Here is a 20,120-nt window from a genome sequence, read left to right on the forward strand (position 1 = left end):
CCAGCCAGTGCCTCTACTGTGGGCAGGCATAGGCCTGCTCTCAGCTGTGAGGCCGAGCTCAGCTTGGTACCTGTGGAGGCGGATGCTCGGTGTCCCCCGTCCCCCACTCTCGGAAAGGGACCCCAGTTTCTGCTTGGGAGTCCCAGGAGATGAGACCTGACCACTCTTCTCAGACCATTTTTGTCCTCTGCTGTCTCAGCTTTCTCTGTAGCCAGGGAAGCCACATCAGGGCGATCTGAGCAGATGTACAGGGGGACCCAGTGGGACATGGGCCTCTCCCTCACTCATGGACACTTAACTGACATGGCCCTGTCTTCTCCCCTGGTTTCTTCCTGGCACAGATGTGATTCTGGAGACACAGCAGCCACTTTGTGACCAAAAGATAAGGAACACTGAGGACCAAGTGAGAGAACTGTGAGAGGTGAGCTCCACCTTGCTGAGTGGCTGAGCAGACTTAGCTGCCTGTGTCAGGAGTCATGCGATGCAGAGAAACAAGCCTGTTTATTCATGCCACTGCGGTGAAATGCAGCTGCCGTATGGGCTGTATACAGACAAAGCCACTGAAGGACCCCAGGCCTTGGGAATCGGGGTCCAGCAGCTCCCCTTCCCCATAGCACCCCTGTTACAATCCGTCAAGAGGAAGGCCACACACAAGTTCATGTTCAGAGATGGGAACCCGGCTCCACATCCTGTGCATTGTGGATCCAGGGCCTGGCAGCTCAGCAAAGGGTGTGCCTGGAACCAGACCCTGCCCGCTATGGGCAGAGGGAGCGATGCCCAGCTCCACCTCCAACACGGCCCAGTTTATGCGACGCCACTGGCTGCATCCCGGAGGTCGCTACTGCAAGTCCGGCGTGGACGCGCCCAGGTACACACGCAGGTCTGAGAGTGTGGACTTCACCAGTTTGGCTGGAATGGTCTCTCGCCTCAGCTGCTGGTAGGCAGCGTAGCGGTGGCAGCCCCCAAAGGAATAGAAGTAGTTGCCGCCCTGGGCCCCCCTGATCCACAGCACGTCGATGGGGGGCACGCTGTCTGGGTCCTCCTGGTGACAAGGAGACATAGGGTGAGCAGGGCACAGCCGCAGGGAGCTCTTGGGGGCACACAGGGCTCTGCTGGCGGTGGATGTTACTCTAGGGGCTCAGCCCTGGCGACAGGGTCCACTCCAGGGAAATGGACAAAGGCTACAGGCGAGCGACTTTCCTCCCTAAAGACCACGCTGCCCATGGCTTAGCAACATCTAGCCTCTGGCCCTGATCTTGACTGGGTCAGGATGAGCCAGACATAGCCTCTACCTTCCTAGGGCTTCGTACTAGAGGGGTACGTGGAACCCACAAATGGACGTGGTCATACACGTGGCATCACAGACACGGAGGCCCACAAGGCCCGTGTAGAGTGACCATGAGGTGGACAACCCCTTGGGGAGAGAGACAAGTGGCTGAGTTCAGACAAAGCACCCGACTTGCTATGGCCAAACTCAGCCACTTGGGAGCTGTGTGGTCTCGGGCGCTGTGCCTCAGTGGTCCCCATCCATACAACGGGATGAAGGCAACAGTCACGTTACACAGCTGTGGCACAAAGAGAGTTTAAAGTACACAGTAGCACCTGCTAGGTGGTGCAAAGGGCCTGGGGCCAGAGATACAGCCAGGGGGAGGCCAGTGGGACTGGTACAGGTGCCAAGATGGGGGTTCAACAGAGACCAAAATGGTCAGTGCAAGAGCCCACTGAGCAGTGGGCAGCCTGATCTGGGAACCTCCAGGGGGTGGTCACAGGGGCACTGGCTGAGGGAGTGGGGTAGGTGGTTGAGTCCCGAGCAGAGACTCAGTGAATGATGCTGGTGTGGCCCACACAGCAGCCAGGACACAGGGAGGGGAGGCAGGGAGGAGGACATGAGGGCCAGAGGAGAGGGGAAGGGAGGGTGTGGGCCGGGAGGTTGTTGGAGCATACGAGGTGGGGCATTAAGTGTAAGAGAGAGGAGGCCAGACAACCGGACACACAGAGACACCCAGGTCACGTCTGGTGGACATCGGGGCCCCACGGGAAAGGAAGCGACAGCGGGGGAGCCCAGACAGCTCCAGCAGTGGGAGTCAGAAGTGCATGTTCCAGAACATTCCAGACACGCGGGTCAGCCCTGGAGGTGTCTGCTGGGATTCTGTTGCCCACCTCCACCTTCCCCAAGGCCAGGGGTGAGGGGACAGGATGTCACAGAGCCTGGGCTGGCCCCACTGTCATCACTGGGAGTCCCCAACCAACTCCCTTGGGGATGGGCTGACTTGGTCTCCTCACTCCCTGCACCTGCTGCCTTGACTGGCACAGCCCACCTCGGACGGAGAGGACGCCACGGGCCAGGCTGCTCAGTACGTGTCCCTCCCAAGGGCCTGAACACACTTTCCCTGCCTCCTCCGCTTCTCACCTGCGAAAAAGTGGGGTGGATGGGGGGGACAGCGCAGAGAAGGACTCGGCGGCCATTAAGTGAAGGCTTTTGGCCAATCTTTTCCTTGTTCCAATCAGGCAGCGGAGGCCCAGGGAGGCCCGTGGCGGCTCAAGGTCACACAGCCCAAGCTGAGCGCCCCATGAAGCGTAGGCCCCGCTCCCCACCCGGGGCTCCCTTCCCCGTGCCGAGCTGGCCTTCCCCAGGGCCTCACCCGGATCGTGTCCACCAGGCTCTGCACCTTGGCCGGGTCCAGCACGGACGGCAGCGGCCGGATGAGCACGCTGAGCGGCACGTTGTGCACGGCGTCTATGCAGCCCGAGTGGATGCTGCTGCCCTGCGCGCCGCCGCTCGGCCCGGGCCCCTCGTGCGCCCCCCGGCCAGCGCCGGCCCTGCCCAGCGCGCCTCCTGCGCGCATTCCCATGGCGCCTCCGCCCCCGCCGCCGCCTTCCCGGCTTTAACTCCGGCGGACCGTACCATCCGGCAGGACCGGGCGGGGTGCGGCAGCCACGGCGGCGTGCGCTCCTCCCGCGGGCAGCTCGGCGGTCGGCCGGCGGACCCCGCCGTCACCCTGCGGGGCGGCACGGGACCTGAGCTCGCGGGGCTGCGGGGTTCGAGCGACACCCGGCGCGGGCTGTCCGCCCGGGGTCCCCCCGCAGCCTCCCCGTGGCCCCGAGTGGGCGCGCCCGGACCCGCTGACTCAGGGTGAGCTTGCAGGTGTCTGCGCGGGAGAGGCGCGGGTGACACGCGCTCCGGGTGACTCAGGCCCGCGCACACGGGGCGGGGAAGGGACCGCGGCCGGACTTGCCGGGCGAGGATGACTCGGCTGCTGCCGCACAGCTTGAGGGCGTGCCCGGCAGACGGCTTTCGGATCTGTTGTGAGCGCGTTGCTTGGGTAGTAACTCACAGAACCCTCACAACGACCCCACAAGGTAGGTAGGATCCTTGTTCCCATTTCACAGACGAAGAAACTGAGGCAAGGGCAGGTATCAGCGACTCCCCCCTGCTCCCCACTCAACCCGGGGGCCAAAGTGGCCCAGCCAAGGCTTTACGCCCAGACAAGCTCGCTCTGAAGCCCTTCTGTACCCCACTGCCAGCCACCCGGGCTCAGCACCAGTGTCCATCCCTGGGAACTTTCTGGAACTGGGCCCTTGTGTGGCTTTCGTTACTGACACTCTAAAAAAACAATTATGTCTTTATTGTTTGTGATTACTTGAAAAGCAGAGAGAGATCTCCTACCTGCTGGTTCACTTCCCGTTCATGTCCGCAACAGCTAGGTCTGGGCCAAGCTGAAGCCAGGTGTTCCGTGCGGTTGGCAGGGACCCCAGGCCCCAAGCGGGTCACCTGCAGCTTCCTGCTGTGTGCCTTAGCTGGAAGTTGCACTTGGAAGCAGAGCTGGGGCTGGAGTGGAGGTGGAGGAGCACCCTGCCCTCTGGGCCCTAAACCTCCTTCTGGTGGTTGTGGAAGGAGGTGGAGCACCCCCAGGGTACGTAGGGACGCAGGGCCAAGCTCCTGGCACTCTGGGCTTCCTGGCCTCCGCCTGGCTGATGGAAGGCCACTGACCAGTCTTACATTCTTTCTCCCTTGGCCGGTAGGAGTGTGACTGGAACCAAGTCAGACTTTGTTTCAGGAAGTAGTGCAGCCACCCCCACCTCTGCCTGGAGTTAGTGTTACAGGAAGTAAGGACAGGGCGATGGGATTTTGGAGGAAAAGAAAAAAAAACCATGGAGACTTGACCCCAGTCTCTCCTCATGATAGACCCAGTGGCACTGCTACTCACAATGTGTTCCCAGAACTGCTTCAAGTTGAAATAGCTTGAACACTAAGATTTGTCTTTTCACATCCAAGACTGGTGAAGAGCGTAGTGTCATCCAAGACCCGGGTCACGCCATCATTGTGTGCTTTCATCCCGTGTCTGGCTTTCAGCCTCATGGTCTCCAAGATGGCTGCTGTGGCTCAAAACATCACATCATCACATCACACTCCCTAATGACGTACCCAAGGGGAAGTCAGGTCCTCTCTGTGTTTCTTTTCAACAATGAAGAAAACATTTCCTGAGTGTCTTGCCTTTGGTGACACCACCCAGGGTAAGACTTTTGTCCTTTGAGCCTTAACCTTGCTTTTCTCAGGATGGGGCTGCTGGGGCAGACTCCATACCCTCGTCTGGGGAGGCAAGTGGGCCCCCAACTTTCATCTGTTGATGGGGTGGAAGCCAGTGTGGTCTCCTGGGGAGGAGGCCAGTGCAGGGCTACGAGTGGGTGCTGTGCAAGGTCTGGGGTCTGCGCCCTGGGGACCTGCTGCGCCAGCCTGGGTGGGGAGCAGGTGGTTAATAGGGTATGGCTTTTGCTGCCCCCAGACGAACCACTCCTCCGCGGACTAATCTGGCTCTGGAAGTCACATTCTGTGTATGGTCTCCATCTCCACTCCACCCCCAGCCAGGGAAGGGGACACAGGTGGCCTGGCTTGGTGGGAAGGTGCAACATACCCAAGGCACCCGCCTGCCTAGGAGGTGACCCCAGGGGACTGCGGGGGAAGGAGGAGATGGCAAGGATGCTGTGATAACGAAGGTTGATTTGGCAGGCACGCAGGGACTTCTGGAGAGCCACCATGTGTCCAGTTTGTCCCCAGGGAGGGACAGGGCTTGAGGGTGTCTGCTGCCTCCTATCCCTTGCTGATGCAGTGTGACCTGAGGGGGCTGAACCTGTGATATTTTGGGGGGCTGTCCTGCCACTGACTCCAGCAAGCCTGTGTCAACCCTGCTGCACGCAGCCAGCCTGAGGCCACATGCGCGCAGCGTGGGCTCCCTGCTCCACTCCGGGGGTGCCCTGGACACGGGGTCCCTGCCCTTTCCTTCCTTCCTCACCTCCTCCTACACGGGGCAGTTGGCAATGCACAGGACTCTGCCTGATGTCTGAGAAGGTGGACAAGGGTTTTCCTGCCATCAAAGTGGCACTCCGTTGCCATGGCCCCTTTCTCTAGGTTGTGCCCCACCAGGGCCGTGGCTGTTGCTTCCTCTCCATCTCCTTGTGGTTCCCTCCATTGGCCTCTAGCTTCCTGTTCTTTTTTTTTTTTTTTTAATTTTTTTTGTTAAGGTTTATTTTTATTGGAAAGGCAGATATACAGAGAGGAGGAGATACAGTCTGATGATTCACTCCCTAAGTGACCGCAATGGCCAGAGCTGCGCCCATCCGAAGCCAGGAACCAGGAGCCTCTTCCAGGTCTCCCACACGGGTGCAGGGTCCCAAGGCTTTGGACCATCCTCAACTGATTTCCCAGACCACAGGCAGGGAGCTGGATGGGAAGTGGGGTTGCGGGGATTAGAACTGGTGCCCATTTGGGATCTAGGTGCATTCAAGGTGAGGGTTTTAGCCGCTAGGCCACCGTAATGGGCCCTCCTGTTCTTTTTCTTTTCTTTGGATAAAAAAATAAAATTTTGTGTTTGTTTGAAGGGCAGAGACATGGGGAATGAAACGAGAGTGCTCCTATCCACGGGTCCCTTTTCCTCAGAAGTCTGCAGCAGCCAGCGTTGGGCCAGCCCAAAGCCAGGAGCCCAGAGCTCAGCCCTCCTGGGTGGCAGGGACCCAGGTGACCGATGTCTGCCACTTCCTGGTATGTAAATGACAGGAATCTGCAAATGGGCTCAGAGCCAGGACATGAACGCACGCATGGCAACACGGGGTACAGAGTCCAGAGCCTTAACTGGGGCATCCAGTGCCCACCATCCAGAGGTGTCCCTTCTTTCTGCTGTGGCACTAGCACTCCTGGGCATCCGCTGGGGCTCATGAGGCTTCTCCCAGTCTCAAGTGGATGCTGGTCCCACCCACACGTGCTGCATCCATGGACACAAAGAGCCCCCTCCTCCGCTGCCTGTGCTGCCCTGGGCCCCATGATGACCCCGGATGGGCGTTCTCTGGGAGCAGCTCACCTATGGATGTCATCACCTGTTGGGAGATGGGCCAGTTGGCCTGGGGCCAGCCTCCCAGCATACTCACTGTCCCTTGTTCTTCCCTCATCTCTGTTCCTGGGTCACCTCCCACATCAACACTTGCACCCGACTCAGTTAGACCAAGCAGGGGATTGGCCATTGGCTCCTGCCTCCCACATGGGCAAACCGCATCTACCTCTTAGTAGATGGCTGGCCCTTGGGCCCCACTGGTCAGTCCCCTCGTCTGACGGGCAGTCACCTGATGGGCAGGCCTGCCTGATGGAAGGATGGATGGTAGCAAGGCAGTGACTGACACATTGGAGCTTGTCTGCTGTTAGCTGTTTGATGATGCTGTAAGGGAGCCACACATCTCGACAGCCTCTCCGTCTACACTGCCCGCCTTGGACTCAGTGACCTTCCCAGGGTTCATGGAAATTGCAATTGAAAGTTGAGGATAAGCGGCTGTGGCAGCCATTAGGCAACTGCCAGTTAAGCCCACATCCCACATGGGTTCGAGGCCCAGCTCAGCTTCTGACTCTTGCTTCCTGCTAATGGACACTCTGTAACATGAGCAGTGACGGCATAGATTACATGGGTTCCTGCCACCCGCATGGGAGGCTGATTGGAGTTCCAGGCTCCTGGCTCAATCCCAGCTGTTGTGGAAATTTAGGGAGTAAATCAGAAGATGGGATGTCCTCCCCTCTCCCCTTCTCTCTGCCTCCCCTCCCTCCTCCTTCTCTCTCTGCTTTCCTGCATTCTCCGAAAGCCCCCTGCAAACTATTTGGGGACACACTTGTGTCTGTATTGGACGCACCCAGCCTTTTGCTTAGAATGCAGCCGCCTGGCCCGAGGGGCGTAAAGGGACGAGGTGGAGGAGCTACAGAGAGCTGGTCCGGAGAGGAGTGTGCTGTAGGGCAAGTGAGAGTGCTGGCTGCCCGCTGCCTGCTGTCCTACAGGCAGGCCCTGCTTCTGGGTGGGGTGGGGGTCTGCTTCCCAGTGAGCTCTTGATGAGGCCACGGCCCAACTAACTGGTTTGTTGCAAGCTGGGCCGAAGCTTCTGGTGAGCAGGAGGGATTCAGAGTCCCAACGTTTTCTTGGGGGTGACTCTCTCTGCTGAGCCAGGGTTGGTCTTTTGGCACGCCTGCACCTGCTGTGCAGAACCTGGGGCAGGGCTGTGGGCAATGGCAGGGCGGGGTAAGAGCAGCCCCAGCGGCTGTAAACTGGCTGTGGGCAGCGTTGGTCCACCTGCTTCCCGGGGCTAGAGGGTGGTACAGATTCTTCCTAATGAATGTCTTGAGGGAACTGGAGTCATTCACTTAGGGTATTACTTTGAACCCTTCCGTGAGGAATGTTTGGGATTGGGGGTGCCTGGGAGGGGGCTGTTCAGGCCGCAGAGGGGGTGGGGCGAACGGAAGAGAGACTCCCTGCTGATGCTCAGGTGCCTGTCCCTTCTAGCATCACAAGGTCTGGAGGCGCTGGTGAGTGGCCAAAGTCCCTTTAATATCCCTGAATTGCGTTACAAGTAATACTGCTGAGAGTGGGGGAGGGCTGGGAGGGGGGAAAGGCGAGTCCGGGGAGGGAGGGAGGGGGGAGCGCCAAGCGCTCATACAAAATATGGCCATAAGGCTTAGCATGCATGGAAAATTATTGCTGTCAGAAGTTCCTATTTACAGAGTCAACACCCTCCGTAATTGCTTCTGCAAGCCCTCTCGCTTCCACTGTCCCCACGCGCGAAGGACCACCTGCTCCACCCCAGCCCCAGCCGGCCCTGGGGGCGTGCCCCGCCACCTGCGCTGCGGGTAGGGCGGAGGAGGGTGGGAGGAGTCATGGACTCCTGCCTTCTCCTCACCGCGTGCGGGCTGGGGGCAGAGCGGCGTGGGCAGAGGCGTGTGCTTAGAGCAGATGTGTGCTTTCTTCCTGGCCCGGGCATGCAAAAGCACGGCGGCGGCGGAGGAGGTAGAGGCGGCCGAAGGGCGGGTGGCTGGCGGACCCTGCCCCTCTGCCCGGGACAGTTGCATAGACGTGGCCGGGAGAGGGCGCGCCTCCCGGGGAGAGCGGGCCAGAGGCCCCAGTGGAGTCGGGGGCTCAGTCGGTCCCTGGAACCTGGGGTTCTGAACTAGAGGAATGAACAAGCAACAAACGAGGAGACTCCCCTTCTCCCCGCTCCCTGGAGCCAAGCGCAGAGCTCAGGAGGACAGGGACCTGCCCAGACAGGACCTCCTGATGTCGCCCCACCCCCGTTCTGGAGCCCCCTTCCTTAGCCAGGCTCCGGGCAGGGGGGTCCCCTGAGACCCGAGACGGTTTGTGTGTGTGTGTATGGAGGTGATGGGAGCAGTCTTCCATGGCCTATGTCCCTTTCCTTGCCTGCCTCCCTGACTGCCCAGTCCAGCTGGGCAAGCCAGTCTGTCCCTGGGGAGGAGGGGGGGGAGTTAGGCCAAGTGATTAAATAGAAGCATAAATAAATAAATAAATAAATACACCAATAAATAACTAGAGGGGTGCGAGAGTGGGGTCATGGGTGCGGCGGGCACTAGGGAGCGCCGCCTAGAGTGCGGGGTGGAGGGGGAGAGTGCGCCAAGAATGAGGAAGGAGAGGTTCCATTAGGGGCGCCGCCCCGAGCCCACTGTCTGTTAGGGAGACTCTGGTGGTGGTGGGGATAGGGAGGGGCTCTGAGACAGCAAGGGCTGTCGCGTGGAAGTACACGCGTGCACGTATGAACGCATCTGCCTGTGTGCGCGTGCGCATGGGTGTAGGAGGTGAGGGACTCACCACTGGCACACAGGGTGTGCATCCAGCAGAGGCCAGGATGGTCGTGGTCTGAGGGCTGCCAGGCCTGTGTCGGTGTGCGTGCGAGGGAGATGAGGCAGGCCTGGGAGTCAGGTGGTTAGATCTGAGCTCTCCCTAGAGGAGCAGCGATGGGGAGACTAGGCTCAGAAGCCAAAGGAACGGTAGGGTAGGTATGCGTGTTACAGCGGCGCAGTGCGTGGGCGAGAGAACTCTCTGGTTCCGGGGCTCAAAGGAGGTGCGGATCTGGTGCCTGAGTTGGGAGCCTTGAAGGCGTCGATAGGGTGGGAGTCAAGGTCTGAGGGGCAGACGGAAAGGACAGGTGGGGCAGCCGGTGCCAAAAGTGAGACGGGGCAGGAGAGCGAAGTTCTGGGTAGGGATAGGGGTCCCTACGAGGGGGAACGGGCAGAGGACTGCAGCTGGGGTTGGAAAGGACGCTGCGGGGCGCAGATGGCGACGCGCCGATGGAGGCCCGTGGTGAGCGAAGTTCCGGCGCTCAGCTGGCCGCGCCGGTGGGGGGCGGCGGGGGTGGCTCGGCGCCCTTGACACAGGCCGCCTCGCAGTGCTTGTGGAGGTAGGACTTGAGCGCAAAACTCTTGTCGCACTGGCGGCAGCGGTAGTGCTTGAAGGCCGAGTGCGTCTGCATGTGGGCGCGCAGGTTGGAGCGGTCAGCGAAGGCCTTGCCGCAATGCGCGCAGCCAAACGGCTTCTCGCCCGTGTGCGAGCGCATGTGACCCTGCAGCAGCCAGGGCCGCGAGAAGGCCTTGCCGCACACGCCGCACTTGTGGCGCAGGTTGTGCGTGAGCACGTGCATGGCGAGTGCGGGCATGGACACGTACGCTTTGCCGCACGTCGGGCACTTGCGCGCTAGCTGGCTGTCCAGGCTGCGGTGCGTCTGCTTGTGGCGGCTCAGGTTCGACGACGTGGCATACGTCTTACCGCACTCGGCGCACGCGTGCCGGTGCCCACCGCCCGCCGGCGCCCCCGCGCGCCCCGCACGCCCACCGCCACCGCCGCCCCCGTCCCCCGCGCCGCCCACGTCCCCGCCGCCCCCGCCCCGGCGCCGCCGCGAGCGCCCGTCCGAGATGAAGAAAGCGTCCATGGAGTAGCTGTCGGTCACCGCAGCCTCCCCGCGGAAGTAGCGCGCCGACAGGCTCGACTGCGGACTCTCGGGGTCGCTGTACTCTTCCTGCGCCGCCGACGGGTAGGTAGGTTCGGCCGGCGCCAGCTCCAGGCCCGGCTTCTGGTCGGCATCATAGTTGCTCGGAGGCAGGCAGTGAGGGACATAACCTGGAGGGAGCGAGACAAGTGCAAAGAGGGGTTCAGCAAGCGCTGCCCTGCAATGGTTCCCGTTCCCTCCCGTCCCGTCCCTGTGGCCGCTCTTAAGAGAGGCTGTTCCCAGTGTCTTCAGGCCTGTATTTCAGCTCTCAGCATCACCCGTGGAGCACATGCGCGGGCGCATTGCTGCTGGCTTGCTCTTTACTCTGAGCTTTCATTGCACAGAACCGCGCCGTAAAGGTTTTACGATTGTATCTACTTGGCAGGCAGAGAAAGAGAGGAACGAGAAGATAGTGGGGTCCCAGCTGCCATGGGGAGGGGTCCCTGTAAGATTCTGACCTTGGCTGCCTGAGTGAAAGGTGCCTACCTTTCCTAACAGTGCCCTGCCCCTCCCAACAGGGAGCTTCAGGAACCTCTAGTTGTTCCCTTCTGTGGAATGGAGCTTTTCATTGCACCACCATCACCACCACCACTACCACCACCATCCTGCCCCAACATGGCTGGAAGGACTGGGTGCAGCAAAAACCACAGTTACTGGGTGCAGACCCTGCCTCTGCCTTAGGCATGAGAGCTCAGCATCACCCCCCTCCCCCCATTTCACCAAGGGAGAGAGGAGCGTAGAATAGCTACAGTACAGTGGCACTTGTTACACTTTGCACTTGCTGGAGAAACTGACTTCCTGAAACTTACTGTGTTGTCTGCCTCTGCCTTGGGGACTTTTGGTGGGCTGGATGTGTCAGGCAGATGCCTGGCTCAGGGCAGGTGTACGATGCATGCTTGTCATCTGAAGGAATCCCAGGCTGGGCAGACCCACCTCCCAGCTTGGCTGAAGGGGTCAGGTGAGTGGCAGGTACTGGGAACTTCAGAAGGGGCCCCCCTTGCCCTTGCTCCCTGAGTCCTTGGTGAGAATTTAGCTTTCCTCCATTTTTCACTTGTTTGAAGCTCTCCCAGGGGGTTCCTGGGGCCACCCCAATGTGTCTCTGCCTCTTAGACCTCAGTCTGCCCCCTCCTTGCACGTGCACAGGTGGAAAGACACCTGTGAGTCAGACACAGGGTGCCAGGAGACCAAGCTCCTTTTTTTCTTCCCATAGCCCCAAGAGCTGGCATCTGGGACGGTCTCAGGGTGGTGTCTATCTCCCAGCCCTGCAGGCAGGGCTTACCCTGGCCTTTCCCTCTGGCCCTACAGCCCAGCTGGCACAGGGTTCTGTGGACAGAGAAGTGACTGAGTAGGGACAGGGCAGGGTGGGATTGGAGGACTCGGGAGAAAGCAGCTGTGTGGTCAGGTGGGGGAGGGACAGGGAGCAGTGGCAGTTTTTTCAAGGGGGTTGGGGGAGCAGACTGTTAACCCCCCATTCCTGCCTTCCCATGTGCCCTTGGTCGGCAGCCTCCCCAGCCTCGCCCCCCCCCCCCATGCCTAGCCTGGGTCTCCTGTCCCAGCATGATCAGAGTGAGTGGGGCACCTCCCTTGGGCTCCTCCCAGACCGCTCCTCCTCTGTTCCCTCCTGTTGTAAGGATGGTGATTGCTGGCATTGTGCACTCCCTGTGCGCCAGGCTCAGGACTGAGGCCGTCACCCTGAATCTCCCTGAATCCCTACTCTCTTCCTGCAGGTGCACAGGGGTTGGGCATTTGCCAGACAGGTCTGTTCGTCTCTCCCCACAATTCCCACCCCCTTTGGGAGGGTCCCCAGTGGCAAGGAGGGATCAAGTGGCAAGGATTTACCCAGCCAGCCTCAGTCCCCAGCAGTGGGGCTGGTGGGATCTGCTGGAGGCAGGTCCTGTCCAGCTGGGGCTTAGGCCAGGGAGTAGGAAGGATAATTTAGTTCCCTGACAGGGATGGAGTCCAGCTGGGTGACCTTGGCCAAGTCATATGCCTGCCCATGCCTTGAGTCTATTCTCTGGAGGTGGGAATAGCACGGGGTTCCATTTGGAGGGGTGGCTGGCCAGCAGGGGGCCCGTTGTTAGGTAGAAGGATGACTAACTTGTTAAGCAGTGCCACTGGGTTGAATTTGACTTTACCATTTATAGCTGTGTGACCTTGGACATACTGCTGGGCCTCCTCATGCTTCTGCAGTGACAAGCCCTCCAGGGAGCTGGGTGCAACCACCAGAACCTGCCCCTATGAAAGGGGCTCGAAGGTTGGTCCCATTCGACAGAAGGAGAAGCCAGGGCAGCGAAGGAACAGGTGTAAGGTTGCCCAGGGAGGAAATCAGAACTAAGATCCACACCCAGTGGCCTGGCATGCTAATCCTGCAGTGTGGGTTGGCTGCTAGGAGGAACACCAGTATCCCCAGGTGGGTTTCGGTGCCGCAGTTTTCTTTGCATTCACCCTGACTTAACCTGTGGCTTCTCTCCTGGGCTTCTAGTCCTCACCCAGGATGTACTGATGTAAAACGCTGGTATGGGGAATTGGATGCTGTGCTCTGGCGTCCTCTGCTGGTGGTCCGAAGCATTGCCGTACTTTTCTCCTGTGCCTGGGAGCTCCTTACCCTGAAGTAGGGGCACAGCAAAGGCTTTGAGGCTGGCTGATGTGGGACAGGAATAGGGGGTCCGGATCTGATTCCAAGCGGATGGTGGATTTGCACCTGCTGAGAGCATCCTAGCAAAGGTGGTGTGGTTATGTGAGGAGAAGCGGTCCCGGCTTGCTTTGGGACCTTGGCCAGCTTGCTTAGCCTGCCTGAGCTCAGGCTGCAGAAGGACTGGCTGGCTGGGGTGCTGGAGAAACCCCAGAGGGGGCATTGCGGCCCCTTCCCGTGCTTCTCAGCTGCACAATAGGATGGAGTGAGTGAAGGCATGCCAAGTGCCTAGCGTGATGCTTGGCGCACGATGCTGGTGGTGCTGGCAGGGATGCTTTTCCTGGCGGTGCCCTCTTCCTCTCACAAAGTGGAAGGAGATGCAGGTGTATTTCAGCTGCTGTGTGACCTTGGATGGCCTCCCTCATCTCTCTGGGACCCCTCTATGCTCTAACCCTGTGCGTGGAACCCAGACTTGGGGGTCTTGGGGGCCTTACCCTGCCTCCAGGGTGACCATGGAAGGCTGCTGGGCTGCTTGTACCCACAGAGTGGAATCTGAATTTTTGGTTGGGTCTTGGCAGAAGCACAGTGAGTGGGACCCCCCATCCGCCACCTAACTAGGGCAGAGACCAGGCTTCTTGCAGGCTCTTGCATGCATGCCCCAAGGCATGTGACCTTGGACAAGTCACACAGCCTCTCTGGGCTCAGCTCTCCTGTTTTTGGAGTGGGGAGCAGAGCTGCCCATCCTTCAGGGTCCTGGGGAGGGCCAAAAACTGCTTTGGAGATGTGGGCATGTCTCATGTGAGCTGGGGTCTTGGCCAGCTGCTTGTTCCTGAAATGGGAGGGTATGTGGTTCTGGCACGAACTCCAGCTCTCACAGAAGCCTGGAGAGGGGAGAGGGCTTGCTTGAGGTCACCAGAGGGCGAGTCAGCTTTAAACTCGCCTGAAACTTGCGTTTTTACCCAGGGACTAGAGAGGGGCTATGAGCTATAGGGAGTTTGGGGGTGGGTCTCCTTATATAATGCTGCCCTCTTGGCCCTTGGATAGTCAGGTGTTGGGGAAAGGAGAAACTACTGTTCTCCCAGCACTCCAGCCCGTGCGCGTCTTTACAGATAATGCTGTACTTATAAGTGCTCACTATGTGCCAGGCGCCTTCCTGAGGGCATTAGGTGCATTAGCTGCCTTGCAAGGTCCTTGCCTCTCATATCCTGGATCCCATCTCCCAAAAGCTCAGGGTGGGGCCACCCGACTCCCCCCACCCCCCACTCCCAACTCAGATCACACAGCCAGCTCTGCCAGGAGCTGGTTTTTGGAAATGTGGAGCCAGTCCAGACTCCCCAGGGTATCTACAGCCTTCAGGGAGTGCCCAGGCCTTGCCCAGAGGTGGGCAGCCAAAGAGAAGAGCCCAGCGGTGGGCTGGATTCCCAGACAGCCTGGTGTGCTGAGGAGGGCTGGGTCTTGCTGGGCCGTGGAGGCTGCAGGGGCTGCGGCATGGGTCTATTTAGAGCGGCTGCTTGCTGTGCCAGGGCCTCGGGCTTTGGGCCTCGGGCCTCGGCCCCAGCCAGCTGAGCGGAAAGCCAGGGCTGCCAGCAGCCGAGTAGGATAAAAATAGTTTCTCCTGTCTGTTCACAGATCTGGGCAAAGGGGCTGCCTACCTCCCCCTCCCCTTATTACAGCATCTTTGTTAGCAGTTCCCTGGGCACTGGACCAGAAATGACACCCACCTCCTCCCACAGCCTGGCAGCTGGTGCCTCTGCCCGCGCGGGGGGTATCCCTCAGTCCATGTGAATGGAGGACAGCATGAAGTCTGGCCTCACATGACCAGAGCTCAAGGGCATGGGACTGATGCCCACTGACCCAGGCTTAGAGAGCTTCTAGAACATTCCAAAGCTACCCCCCTCCCCACACCTCCTGGAATTCCCCATGTAATGGTCTTTCCTGACTGTGACCCAATTCCTGTGGCCCACAGGGAGGTCCACAGCTCTGTAGGAATCAATAAAAGGCTTTTGAAGGAGGGGACGGTGGTGCTGTGAGCGAGCTACTCAGAGCCTGTGATGGCCCAACCCCAACTGGTGGAGACAGGCTGCTTTGGGGGGCAGCCCCCTCCCTCCTCTCCCAGTCTCCTGTTGCCTGCAAGAAACATTCAGCCAGAGAACCCGTTCCAAGCCTCTGTATGCCCAAAGACTGGCCGCGGCCACTACGCTATGCTTCAGGGGTGGAGGCCATAGCTGCGCAGGTGGCCCAAGGCCTGGGGACCTCATGGCCGTCAGCAGTAGCTCATTCTTGTGCTCCCCGGCATATGTGTGTGAAAGAAGTGCCCGGTAGAGCCCGCTGCTCTGTTCTGTGCTTCCTGGCAAGACTTCGGTACCCTAATTCTGCTTTGCCCTTGCCAGCTAGAGCTGGCCCTCCTCCCCTGCCCTCACTGCCCTCTGTCTGCTGTGTGTATCTGTGGGGGGGAGGCCTGCAAGCCTTTGGGTGCATACATTACTACCTGGCCCAAGCACCTTGATCTGCCCCCTAGGAAGCATAGAAGGATGCCACCTTCCTGGTAGCCCTGCAGCCCCAGGTGTTAGGGGAACCGTGGACTCCCATATGCCAGATCCCCTAGGGGGTCCCCTCATCACACATGCCCCTGAGCCCTGTGAATTCATGCCAGAGCCGAATAAGCTGGTTCCACAGAGGTCAGGGAAGAAGCAGATCCTGCCCAACTACTTGAGTTCACACCAGAGGAACTGAGGCTGGGTCAGGACCCCGCAGGAAGCTTGTGATGGGGCTGGGCTTGCATGGGCTGGCTCTGTGACCTTGGACTGGAAATTAGACATGGTTCTTGGATGTTGACTCAACACACCTGCTCTTAAGACATTGATACTTGATCCTGGGCCCATCATTGTAGTGTAATGCCTGCAATGCCAGCATCCTGTATGGGCACCGGTTTGAGTCCCAGCTGCTCCACTTCCCATCCAGCTCCCTGCTTGTGGCCTGGGAAAACAGTCGAGGATGGCCCAAAGCCTTGGGACCCTGAACACACGTGGGAGACCCAGAAGAAGCTCCTGGCTCCTGGCTTCAGCCTGACGCAGTCCTGGTCATTGCAGCCATTTGGGGAGTGAACCAGCGGATAGAAGATTGAGTTCTCTTTCTTCTTTCTGTAACTCTGCCTTTCAAATAAGTAAAATAAATCTTTAGAAAAAAGAGAGATCTGAACTTGGGTTTGGCCTGGACCTTGACCTTAGGCATGGTCCTAGACCTGAAATTACCCCTAGACATTGGACCTGGACTGGCTGTTGAACCTGTACTCTGAACCTCTGGCAGGTCTTTCACTTGGACCTTGGGTCTAGACGAAGTCCAAGATGCAGAAGGGCCTGCTGTGTGTCCTTGGAAACCATGCTAGCTGTCTCTGGGCACCTTCTGCTGAGGGATTGGCACAGCAGCCCTTTTGCATCACTGCTTCTCAAGATGGACCTTGGGGAGTGGAAGACTTGCTGCAGCTGGGGCCACTTGGCCTGGCCCGGAGCGACCAGCTGGCGCCATCAGAGGGAGTGAGAGGAAGTGGGCGCTAGTGTAATGTGGTCAACGAGCTGAGTCCTGGTGAGAAGTGGGAGTTCGTCCTCAGGCGGCTGGCAGGGCTGCTGTGGCTGCGCAGGGCAGACAGCTGTGTTATTGGATTGGCATCGATCCCTCCCATGCCTGGGTCATAGACGCTCTGAGAGAGTATGTGGCTCTGGGTGCCAGGGCCAGAGGGAGGGGGCCCTGGCACCCAGCTGAAGTTCAGAGTGAAGTGGGAGAGGCAATGGACCCTCCAGAAGATGTTCTTGGCAGAGGGCCCCGAGACCACCAATGTGCACATGAACCAGCAGCCGTCACTCCTGGGATGGCTGAGTCCCCACGTACCCTCAGCATGGGGACCTGTGGCCATGAGGGATGGGCTTGGTGGCTTGGCCGGCAGATCTGAGGGACTTTCCTTTTAAGGGCTTCCCTTCCCTGGTCAGGGATTCTTGGGTTTGGGGTTACCTGGAGCCAGACACATCTTGCTGCACCTTCTGCCTGTCTGGGGAGGTGGAACAGGAAGGGAGCAGAGGCAAAAAGCGTGTGTGTGTGTGTGTGTGTGAGTGTGTGTGCGCGTGCGTGTGCGAATGCCTGTGTCCTCCAGGAATACCCCAGCATTTCTGCAGCAGGGGGACCCCCTCTTTCATTTAGGGTCCTCCATCTTCCATTATGAGTTGTAGTTCTGCCGAGGTTCCCGCCCCCCACCTCCGTTCTCCACCCGCATCAGCCTCAACCTCCGCCTGACCCTGCTGCCAGAGCTGCAAGAATGGCTTGTAAGAGGATCTTTCTAATAACTGGAACTCTCTCCAGCCCCAGGCCCTCCCTCCACTCCTCCCTCTCCTTGTCTCCCCCCCCCCACCTTCTTTCTCCTTGTTTACCCAGCACACTCACACACGCTGGGAGGCAAAAACGTCAGCTCAGCAATTTTTCGCACTTCCCTCAAACGCTCAGCAAGGTTATTTCCGGCAGAGTGCAGACAACGGACACCAGGAGCCTGGCTCTTCGAGGAGCCCCCCACCCCATGCCACTACCCCCTTCACTGGCCCTTGCAGGAAGGGAGTCCTCCCTGCCTGTTCCAGCCACACCCAGAAGAGGGACAGGTCACTGCATACAGGCCAGGGCAGCCTGTGTTTCCTACTCATACCTAGGTACAAAGGGTCACCTCCCCCACCTGATTCCCCATCCCTGGCCCTGATGGTGTCATGTGGACACTGCTAAGGTGGCTGGGACAGGGTGCCTGTGCTCGCTGCAGGTCAGCCCGCAGAGACTGCACTGCAGCCAAGTGCCCTGGGAACTGTGCACTTGTAGTGTCCCAAGGCAACCCTTACCATAGCCACTTTATGTCAGACCCCTAAGCCACGCATCCCTCACGCCTGCCTCACCACACTTGACCTTCACAGAAGCTGAGCTGGCCCAAGTTAGGAGGATGCTTAGTTCATGACATCCTTTGAGGCTGAAGACCAGAACAGGGAAGTCACTTGCCCAAGGTCACCGAGCAAGTTGGCCACATGGAGGTCAGGCCTCCTGCGTCCCAAGGCTGGGCAGCCAGCTGGCCATGAGGATTCCCCAGAGGCCAGAGGTGGGACTGGAGCCCTGTGGGGCTAGGGACAAAGACAAGAGGTGGTCCTAAGGTGTCAGACCCCCCTGGGAACTCCAAAGGACATCCCTATTGTCCCCACCCTGTTGCCCACCATTCACTCTGGGGCTCCTTTCAAAGTCTTTTTTTTTTTGGACTGAATTCAAAGCAAGACATTCTCTTGCCTGCCTCCCGGAAGAGCCGCCTGCAGTTTGGGCTGTGTATGGGGAATTCTCTGGTGTGCCTCAGCTGCCAGTCCGAGGACACAACCAGAGAGGGGCTGCAGAGAGCAGGCGCCCTGTACCTTGCTGGACCCCTACCCCTGGGCTCACAGCAAAGTCCCCTTCCTCCCAGCTCCTGGCACTCACTCCACAGCCCTGGCGTGCACCCAGATCCACCCCTGGCTCTGCTAGCCCTCAGCCCAGCCCCATCTGTGGCCCCAAGGCGGCACCAGGGTCAAGACCAGAGGGCAATGGGATGCAGAGATGTGTGGGCAGAGAAGGAGGTTTTCTGCCAGGGATGGGAAGAAGAGAGGGTCTGGGAAAGGCCCGGGGCTGGGAGGGCTGAGGGGCTGTGGCTGGATGCCTTCTAGCTCCCCAACTTCTTTGACCTTGATGAGGTCACACAGCCTTTTGCCCAGCACCCTCTCTTTGCCTGGCTCAGCAGAGTGATGGAATGCAGCCAGTGCTTGGAAATCCCTGAGAGGGAGCCCCCACCCTCCTGGGCTCCCCTCCTCCTCCCACCCACGGGTCCTCCGTCCTTTCTGCACTGTTCTCCTCTCTCCAAAGTTGCTGCCACATATGATGCTGGGGTTATCTCCCTACCAGAGGGCACCTTCCCTTCCCACTCTCGGCTGTGCTGGGGACCCTCCAAAAAGAGCCCTCTTTGCTCCAGGGATCACCTCCTTCTGGGTCTGAACAATCTATCCTGTCCCCCCAAACCCTTGTCCCTAACAAGAACTTGCTCTGAGAGGGAGGGTTGGATGTGGGGGAGGATGACAGTCCTGGGAGGGGGCAGATATGGAGGGAAGGCCAGGAAATCAGGAACTCCTTTGGGGGAAACCCTTCCCAGGAACCCCAGCTTCCTGGCAATCCCAAGGACAGGCCTGGCCCTTGGCAAGCAAGCAGAGAGGGTAACAAAAGAGTTGTTCCGCCGGGGGATTTCCTGGAACGCTAGCCTGGCTGCCCCGTGAGAGCAGGTTTAAAGGAAGGCTGGTGAGCCACCCCCTCGCCAAAGAAAAACTCCAGGGAGGCCACCTCTCTAATCCCAGAGACTCCTTACCGACCCCACTCCCCACAGCAGCGGCTTCTTTCCCCTCGCCCCCTCCCTGCCCCTGCAACGCATGAGGAAGAGGTGCCCTCTCCAAGCGGGCCCAAGGGCTCCCTAGCACTGGCCCCTCCCAAGCCCCCTCTCTGTTCTCGCCTCGCCCCTACTCTCCAACCCCGTTCTAGGGCCACAACTTTCCAAGAGTCGGCTGGTACGAGGCCGTGGGATGGGCTGCCCCGGCGACTTCCCCTTTGTAGGTCCCAGCCCCTGCCCCGCCCGACCGACCGGCCCTTGGGGAAGCCGGGCAGGCACACACCGCCCCGCGGTCTCCACCTGGAGTTCCCTGCCGCGCTCCCCTCCCCAGGCTCAAGTCGGGGAGGGCCGAGCTCCCCTTGCTCTCCCCACTCACCCCGCACCCCATCGGTCCCACTTACCGTTGTCTCCGGGAGGGCCCCTGGCGCCGGGGAGCACGTAGGCAGTCTCCAAGGGGTGGTAGGTGGGGGCCGGCACCCCGCTGCACTGGAAGGTGTCCCCTTTGATCTTCTTCACCAAGAAGGAGCGCGGCATGATGCGACCGGTGGGGGGCTCGGCGGGGGCACTTGCGGTGGGGGGAGGCGGCCAGCCGGCGCGATTGGCTGTCCGGGCGGGCTTTCAGCACTGGACAGCTCCCAGCGGGCGGGCTGGCGGCTGGGCGGGTGGCCACACGGAGCGGGCCTCGGCAGCGGCGACCCCCGCTCGGGCTCAGGCTCGGGCTCGGGCGCAGGCTTGGGCTTGGCGGCAGCAGCGCGCAGACAGGCAATTGCAGGAGCT

At 59.9% G+C, this 20,120-nt stretch overlaps 2 protein-coding genes across 2 annotated transcripts; both read right to left on the reverse strand.

The window, feature by feature from the left end:
- Positions 1-482: 482 nt before the first annotated feature.
- Positions 483-2,869, reverse strand: SRXN1 (sulfiredoxin 1). Its single transcript, XM_040981149.1, has 2 exons — positions 2,643-2,869; positions 483-1,042 (listed from the first exon to the last, which is right to left on the reverse strand). Exons 1-2 carry the CDS (start codon positions 2,850-2,852, stop codon positions 839-841), a joined length of 414 nt encoding a protein of 137 aa, XP_040837083.1. The 5' UTR covers positions 2,853-2,869; the 3' UTR covers positions 483-838.
- A 6,764-nt stretch (positions 2,870-9,633) lies between these two features.
- SCRT2 (scratch family transcriptional repressor 2) lies at positions 9,634-19,877 on the reverse strand. The gene is made up of 2 exons (XM_040981150.1): positions 19,745-19,877; positions 9,634-10,427 (listed from the first exon to the last, which is right to left on the reverse strand). Exons 1-2 carry the CDS (start codon positions 19,875-19,877, stop codon positions 9,634-9,636), a joined length of 927 nt encoding a protein of 308 aa, XP_040837084.1.
- Between the last annotated feature and the right edge of the window lie 243 nt (positions 19,878-20,120).

The sequence above is a fragment of the Ochotona curzoniae genome, unplaced genomic scaffold (assembly GCF_017591425.1).
Source record: "Ochotona curzoniae isolate NIBS_2020 unplaced genomic scaffold, NIBS_Ocur_1.0 contig_3520, whole genome shotgun sequence".
In the NCBI taxonomy this organism is placed as follows: domain Eukaryota; kingdom Metazoa; phylum Chordata; class Mammalia; order Lagomorpha; family Ochotonidae; genus Ochotona; species Ochotona curzoniae.